A 15,405-nucleotide genomic window follows, 5' to 3' on the forward strand; every position below is an offset into this window, starting at 1 on the left:
GATTGGGGTTCCCTATGGCCCAGTTGATGGGTGTAGGACACAAATATTTATGATTGTGGGCGTATGTTGTCTTCCAGTCAACCGACCCGCATGAATATCCCCCTGGTTTAGAACAAGCAATACAAACATCAAAGGTTAAAACAATTGGGTTAGTACCGTCCTTGAGCACGGTGGTGTGGTTTAGGTAATAAAGTTTTCCCTCCCCCTCAGGATCAGATCTGCTGGAGGCTCTTGGAAGTCCCGCCCATAAGGTAACGTTGAGACGTACAGCCGTCTTGGGATCGTAGCAAATGGTTTTTGAGTTCATCTTACATAGATGGTACATGGTTCCGTTGTTTTGGCAAGTTTTTCCGGTAGGAAGGCACTTCTGCGGTTGTTGGGTATGGTAGATGAGAGTTAGTTGAATGAAGCCTGCTTGTGTGGTTTTGGTCAGGCAGGGGGAGTTCAAAGGTGTTGATCTGGAAAGAAGCATTGCTGGAGATAAGGAGCCATGGCTGAGGGAGTGTTGACCATCGGAGATAGGGGGGAAAAATGTCCCCAGATGCGGTGCAGGTCAGCAGGAGGGGAGTACCTGGCGTAAAGTACGTCACTCGAGATGGAATGGAGACCTTGGAGGCATGTGCAGCAAGAAGGAGGAAGAGGGTCGGCAAGGCAACGAGACGAATCATGTTGATATGTCTGCAGGTGGTGATTTTTCTACTTAGGGATGGTATGGTCTGACGTGCCATCCAGGAACCCACAGGACACGATCTGGAAGCTGGATAGCTGCGTAGCCACGACCCCAGGTGAGGAGACCAGCAGGGCCTTTCCAAGTAGGTTCTGGCAATTGGCGGTAGTATACCTGTGGTTTGGCAGAATCAGGGGAAGGGGGGGAGGAAAAATGCCGCTCCGCTGCCGTCATAGCAGGGGTGCCGGAAAGATTGAGGAAGTTGAGAGTATAAAGACAGAGATTAAGAGTGTCTTGCATCGCCGGGAGGCTAGGGGTTCTTTTCCTTTTGATCAAATGTCGTTCTAACGCTGTTTTTAGCGTTAAGTTAGCTCTCTCTACCAGGGCTTGTCCCTGTGTTATAAGGGATCCCAAATTTGTGGGTAATTTGCCACAGTGCAAAATTCTGACATAGCTGTGCTAGTGTATGCAGGACCATTATCTGTTTTTATTTCATTTGGGCGTCCCAACGATGCAAAAGTGCGAATGCAATGATTGATGACATGTTTGGAGGCTTCTCCTCTTTGCGGGGTTGCCATTATGAACCCTGAATAAGTATCAATTGTGACATGCAGATACTTCCAGGGGGCAAACGGAGGAAACTGAGTAACGTCCATTTGCCATATTTCGCAGGCTTTCAACCCGCGGGGATTTACCCCTAAGGGAATGGAATGGGCTTGTTGACTACAGGTGGGGCATTGCTGTCTAATGGCTGAAGCTTTGGCCATAGTAAGGTTGAAATGTTTCATAAGAGCTTTGGTGTTTGGATGGAAGTAAGAATGGCTCTCCCAAGGAGTTAATGTGTGTGATGTCATGATGCCTGCAGCCACCCGATCAGCCACATCACTGCCTTCCTGGAGGATTCCTGGGAAGGGTTGGTGGCTGCGAATGTGTGCTACAAAGAGCGGGTGTTGACGCTGTGCAATAAGGTGTTGCAATGTAACAAAAAGAGAGAGAAGGTTTTTATCAATAGCGGGAGAGAGGTAAGAATCGTGTCTAGGATCAAGTTGAGGGGTTCGTTAAAATTCTGGAGGACTAATATGGTTGCAGCAAGCTCAGCTCTTTGTGGTGATGTATTGCTTGAAGCTGAGGTTGCTGCAAGGATATTATGTCAGCAGGCTTTTTCCCCCAGGTAAGGGCTTCAAACAATGGAGAAAGAATATCAGTGGTTAAAGACAGGAAAGGTCGGGCCCAGTTTATGGTACCCAGATATTGCTGAAGTTGAACCAGAGTGGGTTGAGAAGGTAGAGACAGAGAGGGAAGTGAAGGATAGGCAGTAGTTGAAAGCATTTTATAGCCCAGATATGCGTATGGAGTTAGTACTTCGGTGAAATCAATCTGTGTTCTCTGGAAAGGCCAGCCCACTAGGGGTCGCCCTCCCATTTCTTTTTTCCTTGCTGCTTTCTTGTTTACTTTCAAACATATACCTTTTCCAGAATTCCCCTCATTGCATTCACAGAAACCACCTTCACCCTTTCTCATCCTTCTTTTTCCAACTCATCTTTCTCTTTCTCTTTCCAATCCTAACAACTCACATTTCTACGCAGACCATGAAGGAAGGGAGCCCTTTTCTATGACCTCCCCTTCTCCTGTCATGACTGCAAATCCTGATTTTCTCTTTCCTTCCTCAACCCTGCTTGATCCATCCACAAACCATCTCTCTCCTTCCTTCAAAGGAGTTTCTTCCAGATCCTCCCTCACCTTTGTCATCAGATCTACTTGCAACAAACAATCATGGTCCTCAGCTTCCCACTCCTGTCTTCTCCCTTCTAGGAAGGAAAATGAAGTACACCAGAAATTGTGGAAAAGCAGAACGATAGGGTAGCAAGACATTATTGACATAGTGTTGACACATGGTGGGGCTATTGAGCATACCTTGAGGTAAGACTTTCCACTGAAAGCGGGAGGAGGGAGAGGAGTTGTTTAAGTGAGGCAGTAAAAGATTCCATTAATCAATAATGAGTTTTGTGTTAAGTTGAGACATAAGATCACGGCCCCACAGGTTAGTATGTAGTGGAAGAACCAAGGGTTGGAGGTAGGCAGTGTGAGAAATATCAGAGGAACTCACCAGTAGCCAGTGTTTGCTACGGTGGGCATGCTCCCATTCCCCGAACGGCTGGGGCAGTTTCCAAAGGCCAATCGTCCGGCCACTCAGCCGTTCGGATGACACTTACGTCAGCTCCAGTATCTAAGAGACCCGAAAAGACTTTGTTACAGATTGTGAATTGTAACACAGGCCTGGCATGTTCCACTGTTTGATGGACAGTAAATGCCCAAGCATCAGCCGTTTTAACAGGCACTGGAACAGTGGTTGCTACTAATTCTCCCTTGCTAAATTTTGTGGGAGTATTTCCAATTACTGCCATGGCCACTGATGAAAAGTCATCAGAATCTCTCAGAAACGGAGAAGCAATGATTCCCTTTGCCATGAGGTCTCGGATGGGATAAATTATGAGGGGCGTCATGGCAGGAGGGATCGTTTTCAGGCATGTGGGGAGAAAGTAAACAGTGCCTGGAATGTCAATCTCCATATCTTCTGAGGCAATTAGTTGGAAAGATATGGAGTCAGCCTTTGGAGCGGGGCTGGCTGATCGCCCCCCCTCTAGTTTCCCTGTGGCTGAGAAATGTTGCTGCGACACTGATTTGCCCAATGGTACCCTTTCTTGCACCTTGGGCATATTGTTTTAGGTTTGGTGTTGTTTTGTGTATTGTCTCTGGTTCTGCATTGTGCTTTGAAATGGTCAGGTTTCCCACAATTGAAGCAATTTCCGGCTGGCCTGTTTTGAGAATTTGCTTGCTGCAAGGCCATGGCCAGATGCTCCATATTGTAAGAGACAGTTCCCACGATTCTGCAAGCCTTTAGATAGTCCGAGAGGGAAGCCCCCCCTCGGGCAGATAGAGGCTGCAGAATCCTCTTGCAATCCTCATTTGCATTTTCAACAGCCAGTTTTAACAGAAGCTCTTTACGGGCTTCTTCATTTGAGATTTGTCTCTGAATGGCCTTCTGAAGTTCTTCTATGAACTCAGCATAAGGCTGATGTGAGCCTTGAGTGATTTTTGAAAAAGATCCTACAATGGTGTTAATGAAGCCTCTGACTTATGGTGCCTGGATGCCGTACATGGCCACGGCTTGTTTTAAATCTCTGATTAATTTCATGGTCTAGGCACCATATTTCTGGCTCCATCCCCTATATATTCAACAGGACAGAGAGAGAGAGCTCCTCCAGGGTAAGAGAGCCCTCCCTGCTTGCGCGATCGCTCCCATGGGTGTTTGATCCTCCGCTGAATTTGAGTTAGGGGGATTTATGGGTTTAGGAGCAGTGGGGGAGGAAGCTTCTAACAGGAGAGCGTCCTTTGTTTTGGTTTCAGCTGTATAGGGAGGAGGACCCGGGGGGGCTTTGGTCAGTGCTAAACCATGGATTTTTAAACATTCCAGGACTATTCTCCATGTGGTCAGAATCTTTGGCGGAGCCCTGGGGTTATCATGAAAACAGTCACCCAAACGTTGCCATGTGGAGACTTTCAAGGACCCTTTCTCCGGATAAGCCGGGCATTGTGTGTAAATGTAAGTCAAAAGGGTGATAAGGTCCTTTTTAGTTGGAACCGGGAGCTTTTTGCCCTGATTCCTAAGAATACGAATTGAGCTCTTCGTTAATTCTCCTAATTCCTGCAAATATGCTATCTGCGCTTTGGAGAACTTTCCGCCCATACTCACCTGAAGGGAGGATGTCTTCTTTAAGGAAGATTTCTGGGGAGGGATCCGTGACACGAGACGGCGTCCCTGAGTTGCAACTGGCTCGTCCGGCCGGGTGAGATAAGCAGTCGAAGACAGACGCACCCATTTCTTTTAACGGATCACGTCGGGGTCACCAGATGCGGCTTTGCTCCGCATTAGGAAGGCTTTTCACTGGGTGGTCGAATGCATCAAGAAAGACACCAACGCAGGTTCTATCTTGGGTGAGCTGCCCCGATCACAAGTTCGGGAAGCTCTTTTATTAAAAACACATAAGCGGTGAATTCTATCCAATCATTAAGTTACATGAGTAAGAATATTAGTGCACACATAGTAACATCCAATCACAGTTACATGGTCAGTTTAAAAGGTACTAAGTAGCCAATTAGCGTTTGCATTCCAGTTATTAGCCCATGGTGACGTCTGGTTGATTGATGTTCGTTTCTGGCACATGCTTTCAGCCTACGTGAGGCCTTGAGGCCTTGAGGCCTGGTATGTACCGAAGCTGTTTTATTACTGCATATACATTCATCATGTGGCTTAACATTGTTATAAACTGACTTAGCCATCTTCAACTGATCATCATGTATCACATATAAATCATTTTCTAATGTAGCAGTAACACTTTTACCCTCTTTCTCTATTATACAGTTATCTCCCCTAAAGCTTACTACATAACCAAGATTAACTAAAGACCTTACTGATAATAAATTACATTTCAGTTTAGGTACATATAACATAATTAAATGTTTGTTTATACAAGAACAATTTGCAGTACCTTGATCTGATGCGTTCATCTTCCATCCATTTGCCAATGATACATGTTGTTTACTCGTGGACATCTTTACAAACCTTTGTCTATCTTTAGTAATGCATTGCGATGCTCCACTATCAACAACCCACAAATCATGGTTTACAGTTGAATTCCTAGACATAGCTAAACTAACATTCTTCTTGGCCTTCTGGTGTTTGCTAGTATTCTGTTGTTTTCCTTTCTTACAAAATTTAGCTATATGTCCCCTAGCCCCACAAGAAAAACATTTCTAAACAGGATAAGCAGTTGAAGACAAATTCTCTTCTTGTGATTGTTCCTTCCTCAGTTGGTCTCTATCCAGCCGTCTTCTTGCTTCTTCTAACAACCTTCCGGTTATGTCAGTCACTGTCAGTTTATCTCTGGGCAGGACTTCCAGTGAAGATACATAATCATCATAACTTTCATCCAATGAGGAAAGAATGATGTAAACTTGATGCAGCTCTGAAAATATCAGTTCTTTTTCATGTAGCTCTTGAAAAGTTCTTTTCATGAAGTTCAAATGAGCTAACATATCTCCACCTTTCAGAAGACATGCTCTAAACAGTTTACGTATAAGATGTATGTGTGCACCTACACTGTCACGAACATAAATCCTCTTCAAATTCTCCCAACACCTAGCAGCAGACTCTTCTCCACGAATATGGACTAGCTGCTGGTCACTCAGTGTTAGTCCAATTATACAAAGAGCTCATTCGTTCTGTTTAAAGTCAGCAAGCTTCTTGGCATCATCCTCATATTCTGGATCCCAAGCATTTACATCCGGTGGGTCTTGAACTACATTCCATAACCCTTCTCTACGCAGAAGTAGACTGCACTTCATAGACCAGGAAACATAGTTTGTTTCATCCAACTGGGTTATCAGTGATAGACTTGTTGAAGTGTCTTGTGCCAAGTGGAGGATGATGGATTGGTTAATAATTGATTCCATGACTTTACAGGTGACGCAGCATAAAGAGATTGGTCTGTAATTTTCAACTACGCTGGGGTCTCCCTCTTTGAAGATGGGGATGACCGTGGCTTGTGACCATAGGAGCTAGTCCTGAAAGATTTTTGAAAGATTATGCTTAGAGGTGTGGCTATGGCAGTGGATAGCTTTTTTAAGAAGTAGGCACATATTCCGTCCGGTCCAGTAGATAGAGATGGTTTTAGATTGCGCAATGCTTTTTCAACAATGTCTTCTGTAAAATCGATATGTATTAGATCATTGTAGTTGTCTGTGGTTCGACTAGGAAATACTGGGCATGATCCATTGCTGTTTACAAATACTGAGCCAAAGAATGTGTTAAAGAGGTTGGCTTTAATAGAGTCGTCATTGCAGTCTTTACTATTAGGTCGTTTCGGGGGTGGGATGGACCTTGAGTCTTTTAGTTTGTTGTTTACAAAATTGTAGAAAGCGCAGGTGGAATTGGTGCGTAGAAGGTTTTCTTTTTGTTTAATGTGATAATTGGTGCATTCAGTTTTTATCTGGTGACATAAATTTTTGTATCGGCTTTTGAAGTTGGCAACGTGACCAGATTTGTTTTTCCGCCAAAGTGATTTCTTTTTGGATTGAAGCTTCCTTATTGTTTTGGGTAATTTGTTTTTTCTGGTTTTGGGAGTTGTTAATGGTACATATAGTTTGATGGCTCTTTTGACTTCAAGTAAAAATATGTTGTAATGGTCTTCTACAGTATTGCATTCAGAGAATAGAAATTGCCAATCAAGGAATGAGAGATCATTGTTTATAAGATCATAGTTGCCTTTTTTTAAATTATAATTGGAGATTTTGTCATTGTGATGATTTTTGTGTGGACGTATGTTGAGACAAAAGTCAATCATGTTGACCTGGTCACTGTTGGAAAAGGGTTCTTTAATTTGTATTCCGTAAATTGAATTCAAACTATTGCAGAAGATGAGATCAAGGCAGTTGTTAAGTCTAGTATTGTTGTTTACTAGTTGTTCTAGTCCCAGATTTGTTACTGCATTGTAGAAGGTTGCATGTGTGGGTTCAGTTAATATGAGGTAGATTGAAGTCACCAAGAAAGATAATAGGTATGGGAAGGATGCTGCCCATGTTAGTAGCATATTTAGCTTGTTTGCATGTTCAATGTCATAATCAGGGGCTCTGTAACATAGTAAGAACCGAAATGTGATATTTAAGGACAGTTCATAGTCTCAGGAATAGCAAGCTTCTGGGTAACTTGGGTGTTTTTTAGATGTAAGGACTTTTTATAGAAGATAGCAACACCACCTCCTCTACGGATTTCATGATCTGATCTGATGGTAAACATGATAGTCTATTACTGTGGTAATGGAGTCAGGGAGAGATGTGTTGAGCCATGTTTCACAGACAAATATAATGTCGAATTTAGCCATAATTAGTAAGAGGAAAAATTCAGGCATTTTATTTACAAGGCTTCTTGCATTGAGTAGCTTGCATTTAAGGCCAAATCTAAATTCACACATCCTACCCAATTGACACATTGAGTTTACTTTAATTTTAAGATGGTGTTTATGCCCTTCAGAATGTATAGAAAAGTACAGAGAAATAGAAAATATACAGCAACCATTAGTAAACCATGAACATTACCCAGGAATACCAGATAGGTTGAGAAAGAAACTCAGGATTGCCCTGTTTTGAGTCTTATTGGTATAGGAGGGAAGGAAGGGGGGAAACTGTTAGATTTTCAAGTTTTTTTATAGGCTAAATAGAGTTTTAGTATTTCTTGTGTCTGTTTTCTTGTCTTTGCCTACCTGAAAGGACTGACAAAACTGAGTGAAATGATAAGTGCACTATTGAGGACAGTGGGTGTCTGTCTGTTGGAATGGATATTACGTAGGCACAAACCCATATGTGTAAATTCATATAAAACATCAGATTACTTTAGAGGTAAATCACAAGTTTTTTCTAGTTGGGGATTGAGGCATTTGTACTGTGGTGGGATGCAAATATTTTTACTACCGGTTCTGTGGACGTGGCTAGGTGTGCATGGCCTTGTGACTGGAACCCCCCGCTCCGGTTTTTTTTTTTTTTTTGCCTCCTGGGTCTCAGGAAGCCTACTGGGCGAAGCAGTAAGACAGCGAGGGAGATCCCGGCACAGCTGATCATTGGACAGGGGAGAGAAAGAAATACCAGTTGGGACAAACGGTAACATTTTTTACTACCGGTTCGCCCGAACCTGGCCGAACTGATGGAATACCACCACTGATTTGTACATGAACAGAATCTTAATGATCCTATATCAAGAAATATAGTAAGGCCTCTGAATCTTGGGAAATGTTTAGGACCAAGCTTTGTTTCCACATATAATTTTCTCCCCTCCATGACTCATAAATATACTGTTCTCTCTGGTCCTCAATCAGCATGTGATTTTCCTATGAGTAGAAATAGACATGAGAAGTTGAGATCAACATGTGAGAACCCTTTGGAAGAAATTATTATAAGCAGTAATTGTCCTGCTATATCATCCATCCTAACTACTATTGAATCTTCAAATTCTGTAAGGGGATTAAATACTGTTTAACAAATATAATGATGCTGACTCCATCATGTCTGCGTTTTCAAAGGTCTTAAGACTTGGTTATGCCTGAGAACCTTGGAGGACCAGCAAACTAGTGAGGTGGCTCCATTATTATTAATATCACCTGTTGTTTTTTAGCTATGTTTTAACATTTTCAATGTTTCAATTTTTTTATTTCAATCAATCAGATAATATGATACCTCAATATATACCGGTTCAACAATATATGCAATTCCCACATAGAATTATATTTAACAAAGAATATGTGGATTTAATTTTTATAAAACAAATCCTTTTTGTTAAATATACAGCAGTTTTAAATTTTACTTTGTTAATGATGTTTCTGTTTTAGAGAAGACTGACTCTGTCACCAGTGGTACTCTAAATGCATCCCCAAGTGATCCCAACTCTGCAAATCCAACAATTGCTTCTGTTCCTACACTGGCTGTGTCGTCACGTCAGACTGGAGATTCCAAACCTCCACAAGCCATTGTCAAACCTCAGATTCTTACACATATCATAGAGGGCTTTGTTATTCAAGAAGGGGCAGAGCCTTTCCCGGTAAGAAGGTTGTTACCATAGCATTTTGATCCTTTTTGTCATTCTAAATTGATAAATCTCAATTATGGGAGAATAGATGAAAATGATGAATCTTTATTTATTTTTTTGCATAAATTAATAAAATTATAATATATAAATTGTTGTGATATTGGGATTACAATGAGATTAATGGTTTTTATAAATTCATATTTCTTCCCTGTCCTGTAATTGTTCCATTGAGGTGGTGTATGAGCATATATACTTTGATATGTTCAGAGTCTTTTGAATTATGTTCCTACTGCATAAAGGTAGACATCTGAATACAGAAAGTAGATTTTCTGTTTCCTATTTATAGCTAAAAGATATATTATTCAGCATTGCAAAGAAATATGGCCCTTAGTTCCTCAGTGGTCTGCAAAATTAATATTATGAACTTTTATTGATATAGATTATAATGAATGATTATAATGAAACCAGCTATCATTCATTGAAATGTTTATATAGAATGTTTATATATGTGAATCCTTTAATAATCCTTTATATCCTGTTTGTTTCTAAAATTGTATATTATTTTCTCTTTGTTTTTATATTCAATTAAAGTAAAAATACTTTTTTAAAAAATTGGTATGATGTAACATGAGTAAGCAATGTATTCTTCCTTGCCCTTCTGTACCTGCCAGAATTATCTCCCTGTGGACTTAGCTGATACTACCAAAGCCAGAGGAAAAAAATTAATTGCATGTAAAAAGTAAAGGCTGTCAATAAAGCTAATGCAAGTTTTTTCTTCCTTTTCTCTTGAATGCAGGTGGGCTATTCTCAGTTCCTTAAAGACTTTGAAAAGCCTCTTCAAGGGGCCACTCCTTCTAGGCAATCTAACAACCAACCCAGCAACTCTCCTGGAGTAGAAAGTTTAACAGTTGGTGAGTATTTGCTGAGAACTAAGAGTAGATAGAAAGAAATCTCGCATCATGGTTATGATGATATATTTTCTTCCTATTAAATAATTTTCAAATATTTTGTCCATTTTTTAAAAAGCAAGAAGAGGCTGAGTGCCAATTCACATTCTTAGGAATTGATATGGTTTTTCTTGAAAAGTTACCCAGATTGTTAGCATTGTCAAGTTTAATGTTTACCCAGTATAAAAATTATGTGGCTTCGAGACTTTCTTAAGGGAAAGATTCATGCTTTAAATAAATATTTAGTATAGTCTTTCTGTGGAATAATACATTTTTTTCTCAAATAGTATTTAGGTTTACATTCTATTTTTGCTAATAAATTAGATTGCTAAGGTATCTCTTTATCTGTCATTTCCTCAGATCAAGACAAGAAAGGAAACTTGCTGAAATGTGAGTTCTGCGGCAAATATGGCCCTGCAAGTCAGTTCCGTGGTTCCAAGAGGTTCTGTTCTGTAACATGTGCAAAGAGGTAATGATAATTGGGTATTCTTCAAATTTATGACTCCTAAAAAAGTAATTTAGAGCATGAATGCCTAGATACTAAGACTGGAAAAGAAGCTTTATTTTATTTCTAAGGAACAGAAATTATGTTTTATTTCTGGTCATAATAGGTATAATGTGAGCTGCAGCCACCAACTACGTCTGCAAAGGAAAAAAATAAAAGAGCTCCAAGAAGCAAATTATGCTCGTCGTCGACGTGGACCCCGGCGCAACAGCTCTGAGATTGCTCGAGCCAAAATCCAGGGCAAACATCACCAGGTGAGAATATAGAACCACTTCTTTTTCCTACCATGTTTAGGACAGGCGGAATTAATGTGTGCTTCTGTTTTTGTGCCATGGTGCTGGGAGGCATTTTCAAACAAGGACATCTAAAGATGAATGAAGGTTGGGACCATGCGGTATCAGGACAGAGCTTAATGAAGTTTATAGCACAGTGGAAATGGCTCTATCATCTGCTTTCTTTCAGTAATGTTGCTTTAGTTGCTGTGAGAAATGAAGAAGCTATCAGGTTTGCTTACCATCTTATTTTTCTGCAATCCAACAGTGTGCCCAGCTGCTTTTTGGTAGCTACCTGAATGGAAAGAAATTCTTTTCCAAACATGTTTTTCAGAAAAGCAATGATTATTTTCCATTTCAAAGCAATTTATGCTTATGTATATTAGGATAGAGACTTTTTCATTTGTTTTCTAACTGTCCTCCTGTCATCTAGAGCAGGGGTCGCCAACCTTTTGGACCTCAGAGACCACCAAAATCATTATTTTAAATCCCGGGGACCACTAATGTGAATTTTGACTGCTGTGGCTTGCTGACATTGGTGGAAGGGAAAAGGAGAGAGAGAGAGAGATCCGATCTAACCTCGAGAGCTAGTGATTTTCTTTCTCTTTTGCTCTCTCCCTCACACACACCCACCCCCTCCAAAGCAGTCCCATTCCTAGACTGCTTTGAGCTCTGTTCTCAGAGGGAGGGGGACTGGTGATATTCTTTCTCTTTCTCTCTCTCCCTCACACAACCCCACCCCCTCCAAGGCAGCCCCATTCCTAGCCTGCATTGAGCTCCGTTCTCAGAGGGAGGGGGAAAGAGATCCAAGGAGGACTGGTGATTTTCTTTCTTTTTCTCTCTCTTCTTCACACACCCTCACCCCCTCCAAAGCAGGCCCATTCCTAGCCTGCTTTGAGCTCCATTCTCAGAGGGAGTTGAGGGGGGGGGGAGAAAGATCCAATCTAACTTCAGGGCTGGTGATTTTCTTTCTGTTGCTCTCTTTCCATCACACCCCCTCCAAGGCAGCCCCATTCCTAGCCTGCTTTTGAGCTCCGTTCTCAGGCTGTGCAAGGAAAGCAGCAGAAGTCTTTCTTTCTCTCCCCACAAACTCCGCCAGAAATCAGTCTTTGCCAGCGTAGCCTCTTGGAGCAGGATGCCTTGCAGGGTCCCAAAGACTCATTTCTGGCAGAGTTTGGGGGAGAGAAAGAAAGACTTTTGCTGCTTTCCTTGCACGCAGCCAAAAGCAGAAGAAGCAACCCAGGGGCCAGACAAGTTCCCCCCTCCGCTCTTTCCTCCCTCCCCTCACTACCTCGTGTTCCTAATACAAGCAGCGCAAGCCTTGTGTTCCCCACAGCCTGGATTAATTGCTTTGGGGGGCTGCTTTGGGGTGGCATTTCTCTGCAGACCACCAAAAATTTTTTGCTGCCCACCAGTGGGCCACGGCCCACCGGTTGGCAACTGCTGATGTAGAAAATAAATCGATCTTTGAAATGTTTAGAGTTTGCTGCTCAGTTGTATACAGTAAGTCTCCTGAATCATTATTATCTGGAAAGCAGCTATTATGTCTATTTCTTTTGTATCTTTCCTTGGGATTAATTGTGAAAAATTATATACATTAATCATCACAGCATTAATGCATCTTGAAAGTGCTTCTGAATAAAAGCAAACTTGGAAATACAGGTAGTCCTCGACTTCAGGGGTAGGATTCTACCGGTTCTGACCGGTTCTGTAGAGCCAGTTGCTACGACTCTGCACAGTTCGGAGAACTGGCAAATTGTGCCACCTGCTGTCCCCGCCTGCCCAGTGGTGGGATTCAGCCAGTTCACACCACTTCAGGAGAACCGGTTGTTAACTTTCTGAGCAATTTGGTGAACTGGTTGTTGGAAGAAATCATTAGGGCAGAGAATCGGTTGTTAAATTATTTGAATCCCATCATTGCGCCTGCCCTGCCCCTCCTTATCTTGGCCATGTGCCATCGTTGCCTGCACTCTGCCTTCGCCCGCCCACCAGCCATGAACCATCACTGCCTGCCTTGCGCCGCCTGATCTGAATCTGATCTGTGATCTCCCTAGGGGAGTGAGGCTGTGCAAGCTCCGGTCGCCTACATGCTGCTGCTGCCGCCAGCCCCAGTTAAATCCTGACTCCTGGGCCAGCCTAGGCCGCCACCACCATGCCACCACCGCCACAAGCCACCGCTGCCACCCTTGCCCTTGCCACCACTACTGCCACACATCCCGGACTGGCCTAGACCACCACCACCCTCAGCACTCGCAGCCTAGCTAGCTGCCCTCCCCAACATCCCCATCCTCCAGCTTGCCTGGCTTGCTGGTGGCAGAGAGGAAGGTGAGCCAGGGCTGACCCGTCGCCGCTCGGCTCCCCACCAGCCTACATCTCGCCCCCTGCCTGGATTCTCTGCAGCTGCTGGGCCTTGCCTGCTAGGGGTGGGGGAAGGGGGCAACCAAGGAGCACAACGCTATGCCGCCCGCATCACCCCTTTGCCTGCCGCCCCTTCCCTCTGCCGCCTGCCGGCCCGTGCACTTTGCCAAGTGCAGGCTGCTGCTGTGAGAATAATGCAAGTCAAGCCGCGCCAGAGCGGATCTTCCTTCCCCACCATCAGCCTTACATTCCAGCCCATGGAGCTCGCACCATTTTCACAACGACAGCCTGCACTCGACTAAAACGCTTGGCCCCGCAAGGGAGGGGCGGCTGGCAGAGGGGCAATTCGGGCGGCATAGTCTCGTACTCCCTGGTTGCCTCCCGCAGTCCCCCGGCATCCTTGAGCCCCAGCAGCTGCAGAGAATCCGGGCAGGGGACAAGATGCACACTGGCAGGGAGCTGAGTGGCAAGGGCTCTGCCCTGACTGGCTCACCTTTCCCGCTGCTACCAGCTGCGGGAGGAAGGTAAGTTTGCAGGCAGTAGAGAAAGCCAAACCGCTCCCTAACCCAGAGCTGCCGGCAGGGTAGGCGGGGCTGCAGCACATGCCTCGCTTGAAGTTCCCAGTCCTTTCCTTTCCCCAAAAGATGGAGGGGAGGAAGTCCCACCCGTGACCCCTTTGTTGGACCTGGAAGCCTTGCCTGCCATCTTTTCCGGGCAACACAAAACCGAGCACGATTGTCCATTTGCGCCTGGTCCCTGGGACTCTGGGAGACTGGCTGGGAAGAACCCTTGTCATGAGCAACACTGCCGGGCTCTTGAAAAATACTTGTTTGGAAGCGTGTGTGCGTGTTTGTTTGTTTCAGATGGGTCTCCTAGCTTTAGAAGGCGAGAGGGAAGGAGGAAGAGAAGGGATAGAAAGAGAAGGAAAGAAGAGAGAAAGAGAGGGAAAGAGAAAGAGAGAAGGAAAAGACAAGAAAGAAAGAAAAAGGGAGAGAGAAAGAAGAAGAGAAAAGAAGAAAAGGGATATACAAAGAAAGGGGGATGGAAGGAAGAGACAGAAAGAGAAAGAAAGAGGGAGGGAGGAGAAAGTGAATGAGATATATGGATGGATGGATAGATACATGCATGGAGGGAGGGAGGGAGGGAAAAAAAGGAGAGGAAGGAAGGAAGGACACAAACCCTGGCTTCAGAAGACTCTTTGAAAGAGCACAGCAATCTAGGGCTGGCCTGGAAGGGATCTCGGAGGTCATCTTCTTGTCCAACCCCCTTCTTCAGCAGGAGATCCTTACAGAATCATAGAATAGCAGGGTTGGGTTAGAAGGGTGTGTGTGTGTGTGTGCGCGCGTGCATGGCTGTCAAAACTCCAAAAACAGATTAAGTAGCTCGGGGGAGGTCAGTCTTAAATTAGAACACTTGCTAAGCAACCAACCATTAAGCGAGGACCACTTGTATTTGGTTTGCAAGTCACCTGGCCATGCCCGGTCACGTGATCACCCAGCAAGCCATGCCCATCCAGTCACATGACCACTAAGCCACATCCACAAATTAAGCCACACCCACAGAACGGGTTGTTAAAAAATTTGAATCCCACCCTTGTTCGACTTACAATCATTTGTTTAGTGACAGTTCAAAGTTATAGTGACACTTAAAAAAATGACTTATGGCCATTTTTCAAACAGCTGTTGCAGCATCCCTGTGGTCACGTGTTTGAAATTCGGATGCTTGGCAATTGGCATTTATTTATGATGATTGCAGTCTCCCAGGGTCATTTAATCACCTTTTACGCACTTCGGACAAGCGAAGTAAATGGGGAAGATAGATTCACTTAACAACCGTGTTGCTAACTTAAAAACTGCAGTGATCCATCTGTGGCAAGAAACGGGCAAAATTCACTTAACAACTGTCTCACTTAGCAACAGAAATTTTGGGCTCAATTTGCCTGTCCTTTTGGTACTAGAATGAGTCTTAGATAGTGTATCAAACCCCACATCCCCTTGGGGGGCGGGGAGGTTATGGTGCTG

At 43.7% G+C, this 15,405-nt stretch overlaps 1 protein-coding gene and 1 long non-coding RNA gene across 3 annotated transcripts in view; one reads left to right on the plus strand and one right to left on the minus strand.

The window, feature by feature from the left end:
- The window catches only part of PHC1 (polyhomeotic homolog 1), a 169,912-nt gene that overhangs the window by 118,359 nt on the left and 36,148 nt on the right, over positions 1-15,405 (plus strand). For both annotated transcript variants that reach the window (XM_087957117.1, XM_087957118.1), the window contains 4 exons: positions 9,106-9,314; positions 10,099-10,213; positions 10,610-10,718; positions 10,861-11,008. In XM_087957117.1, coding sequence (XP_087813243.1) covers positions 9,106-9,314; positions 10,099-10,213; positions 10,610-10,718; positions 10,861-11,008 — 581 coding nt within the window. The remainder of the gene's footprint in view (positions 1-9,105; positions 9,315-10,098; positions 10,214-10,609; positions 10,719-10,860; positions 11,009-15,405) is intronic.
- Positions 276-883, minus strand: LOC148132370 (uncharacterized). The gene is made up of 2 exons (XR_015747914.1): positions 572-883; positions 276-458 (listed from the first exon to the last, which is right to left on the minus strand). It is a non-coding gene; the product is annotated as an uncharacterized LOC148132370 (long non-coding RNA).

This window comes from Notechis scutatus, chromosome 2, assembly GCF_049901735.1.
Source record: "Notechis scutatus isolate UNSWTSFEM ecotype Mainland chromosome 2, rNotScu1.2, whole genome shotgun sequence".
Classification (NCBI taxonomy): domain Eukaryota; kingdom Metazoa; phylum Chordata; class Lepidosauria; order Squamata; family Elapidae; genus Notechis; species Notechis scutatus.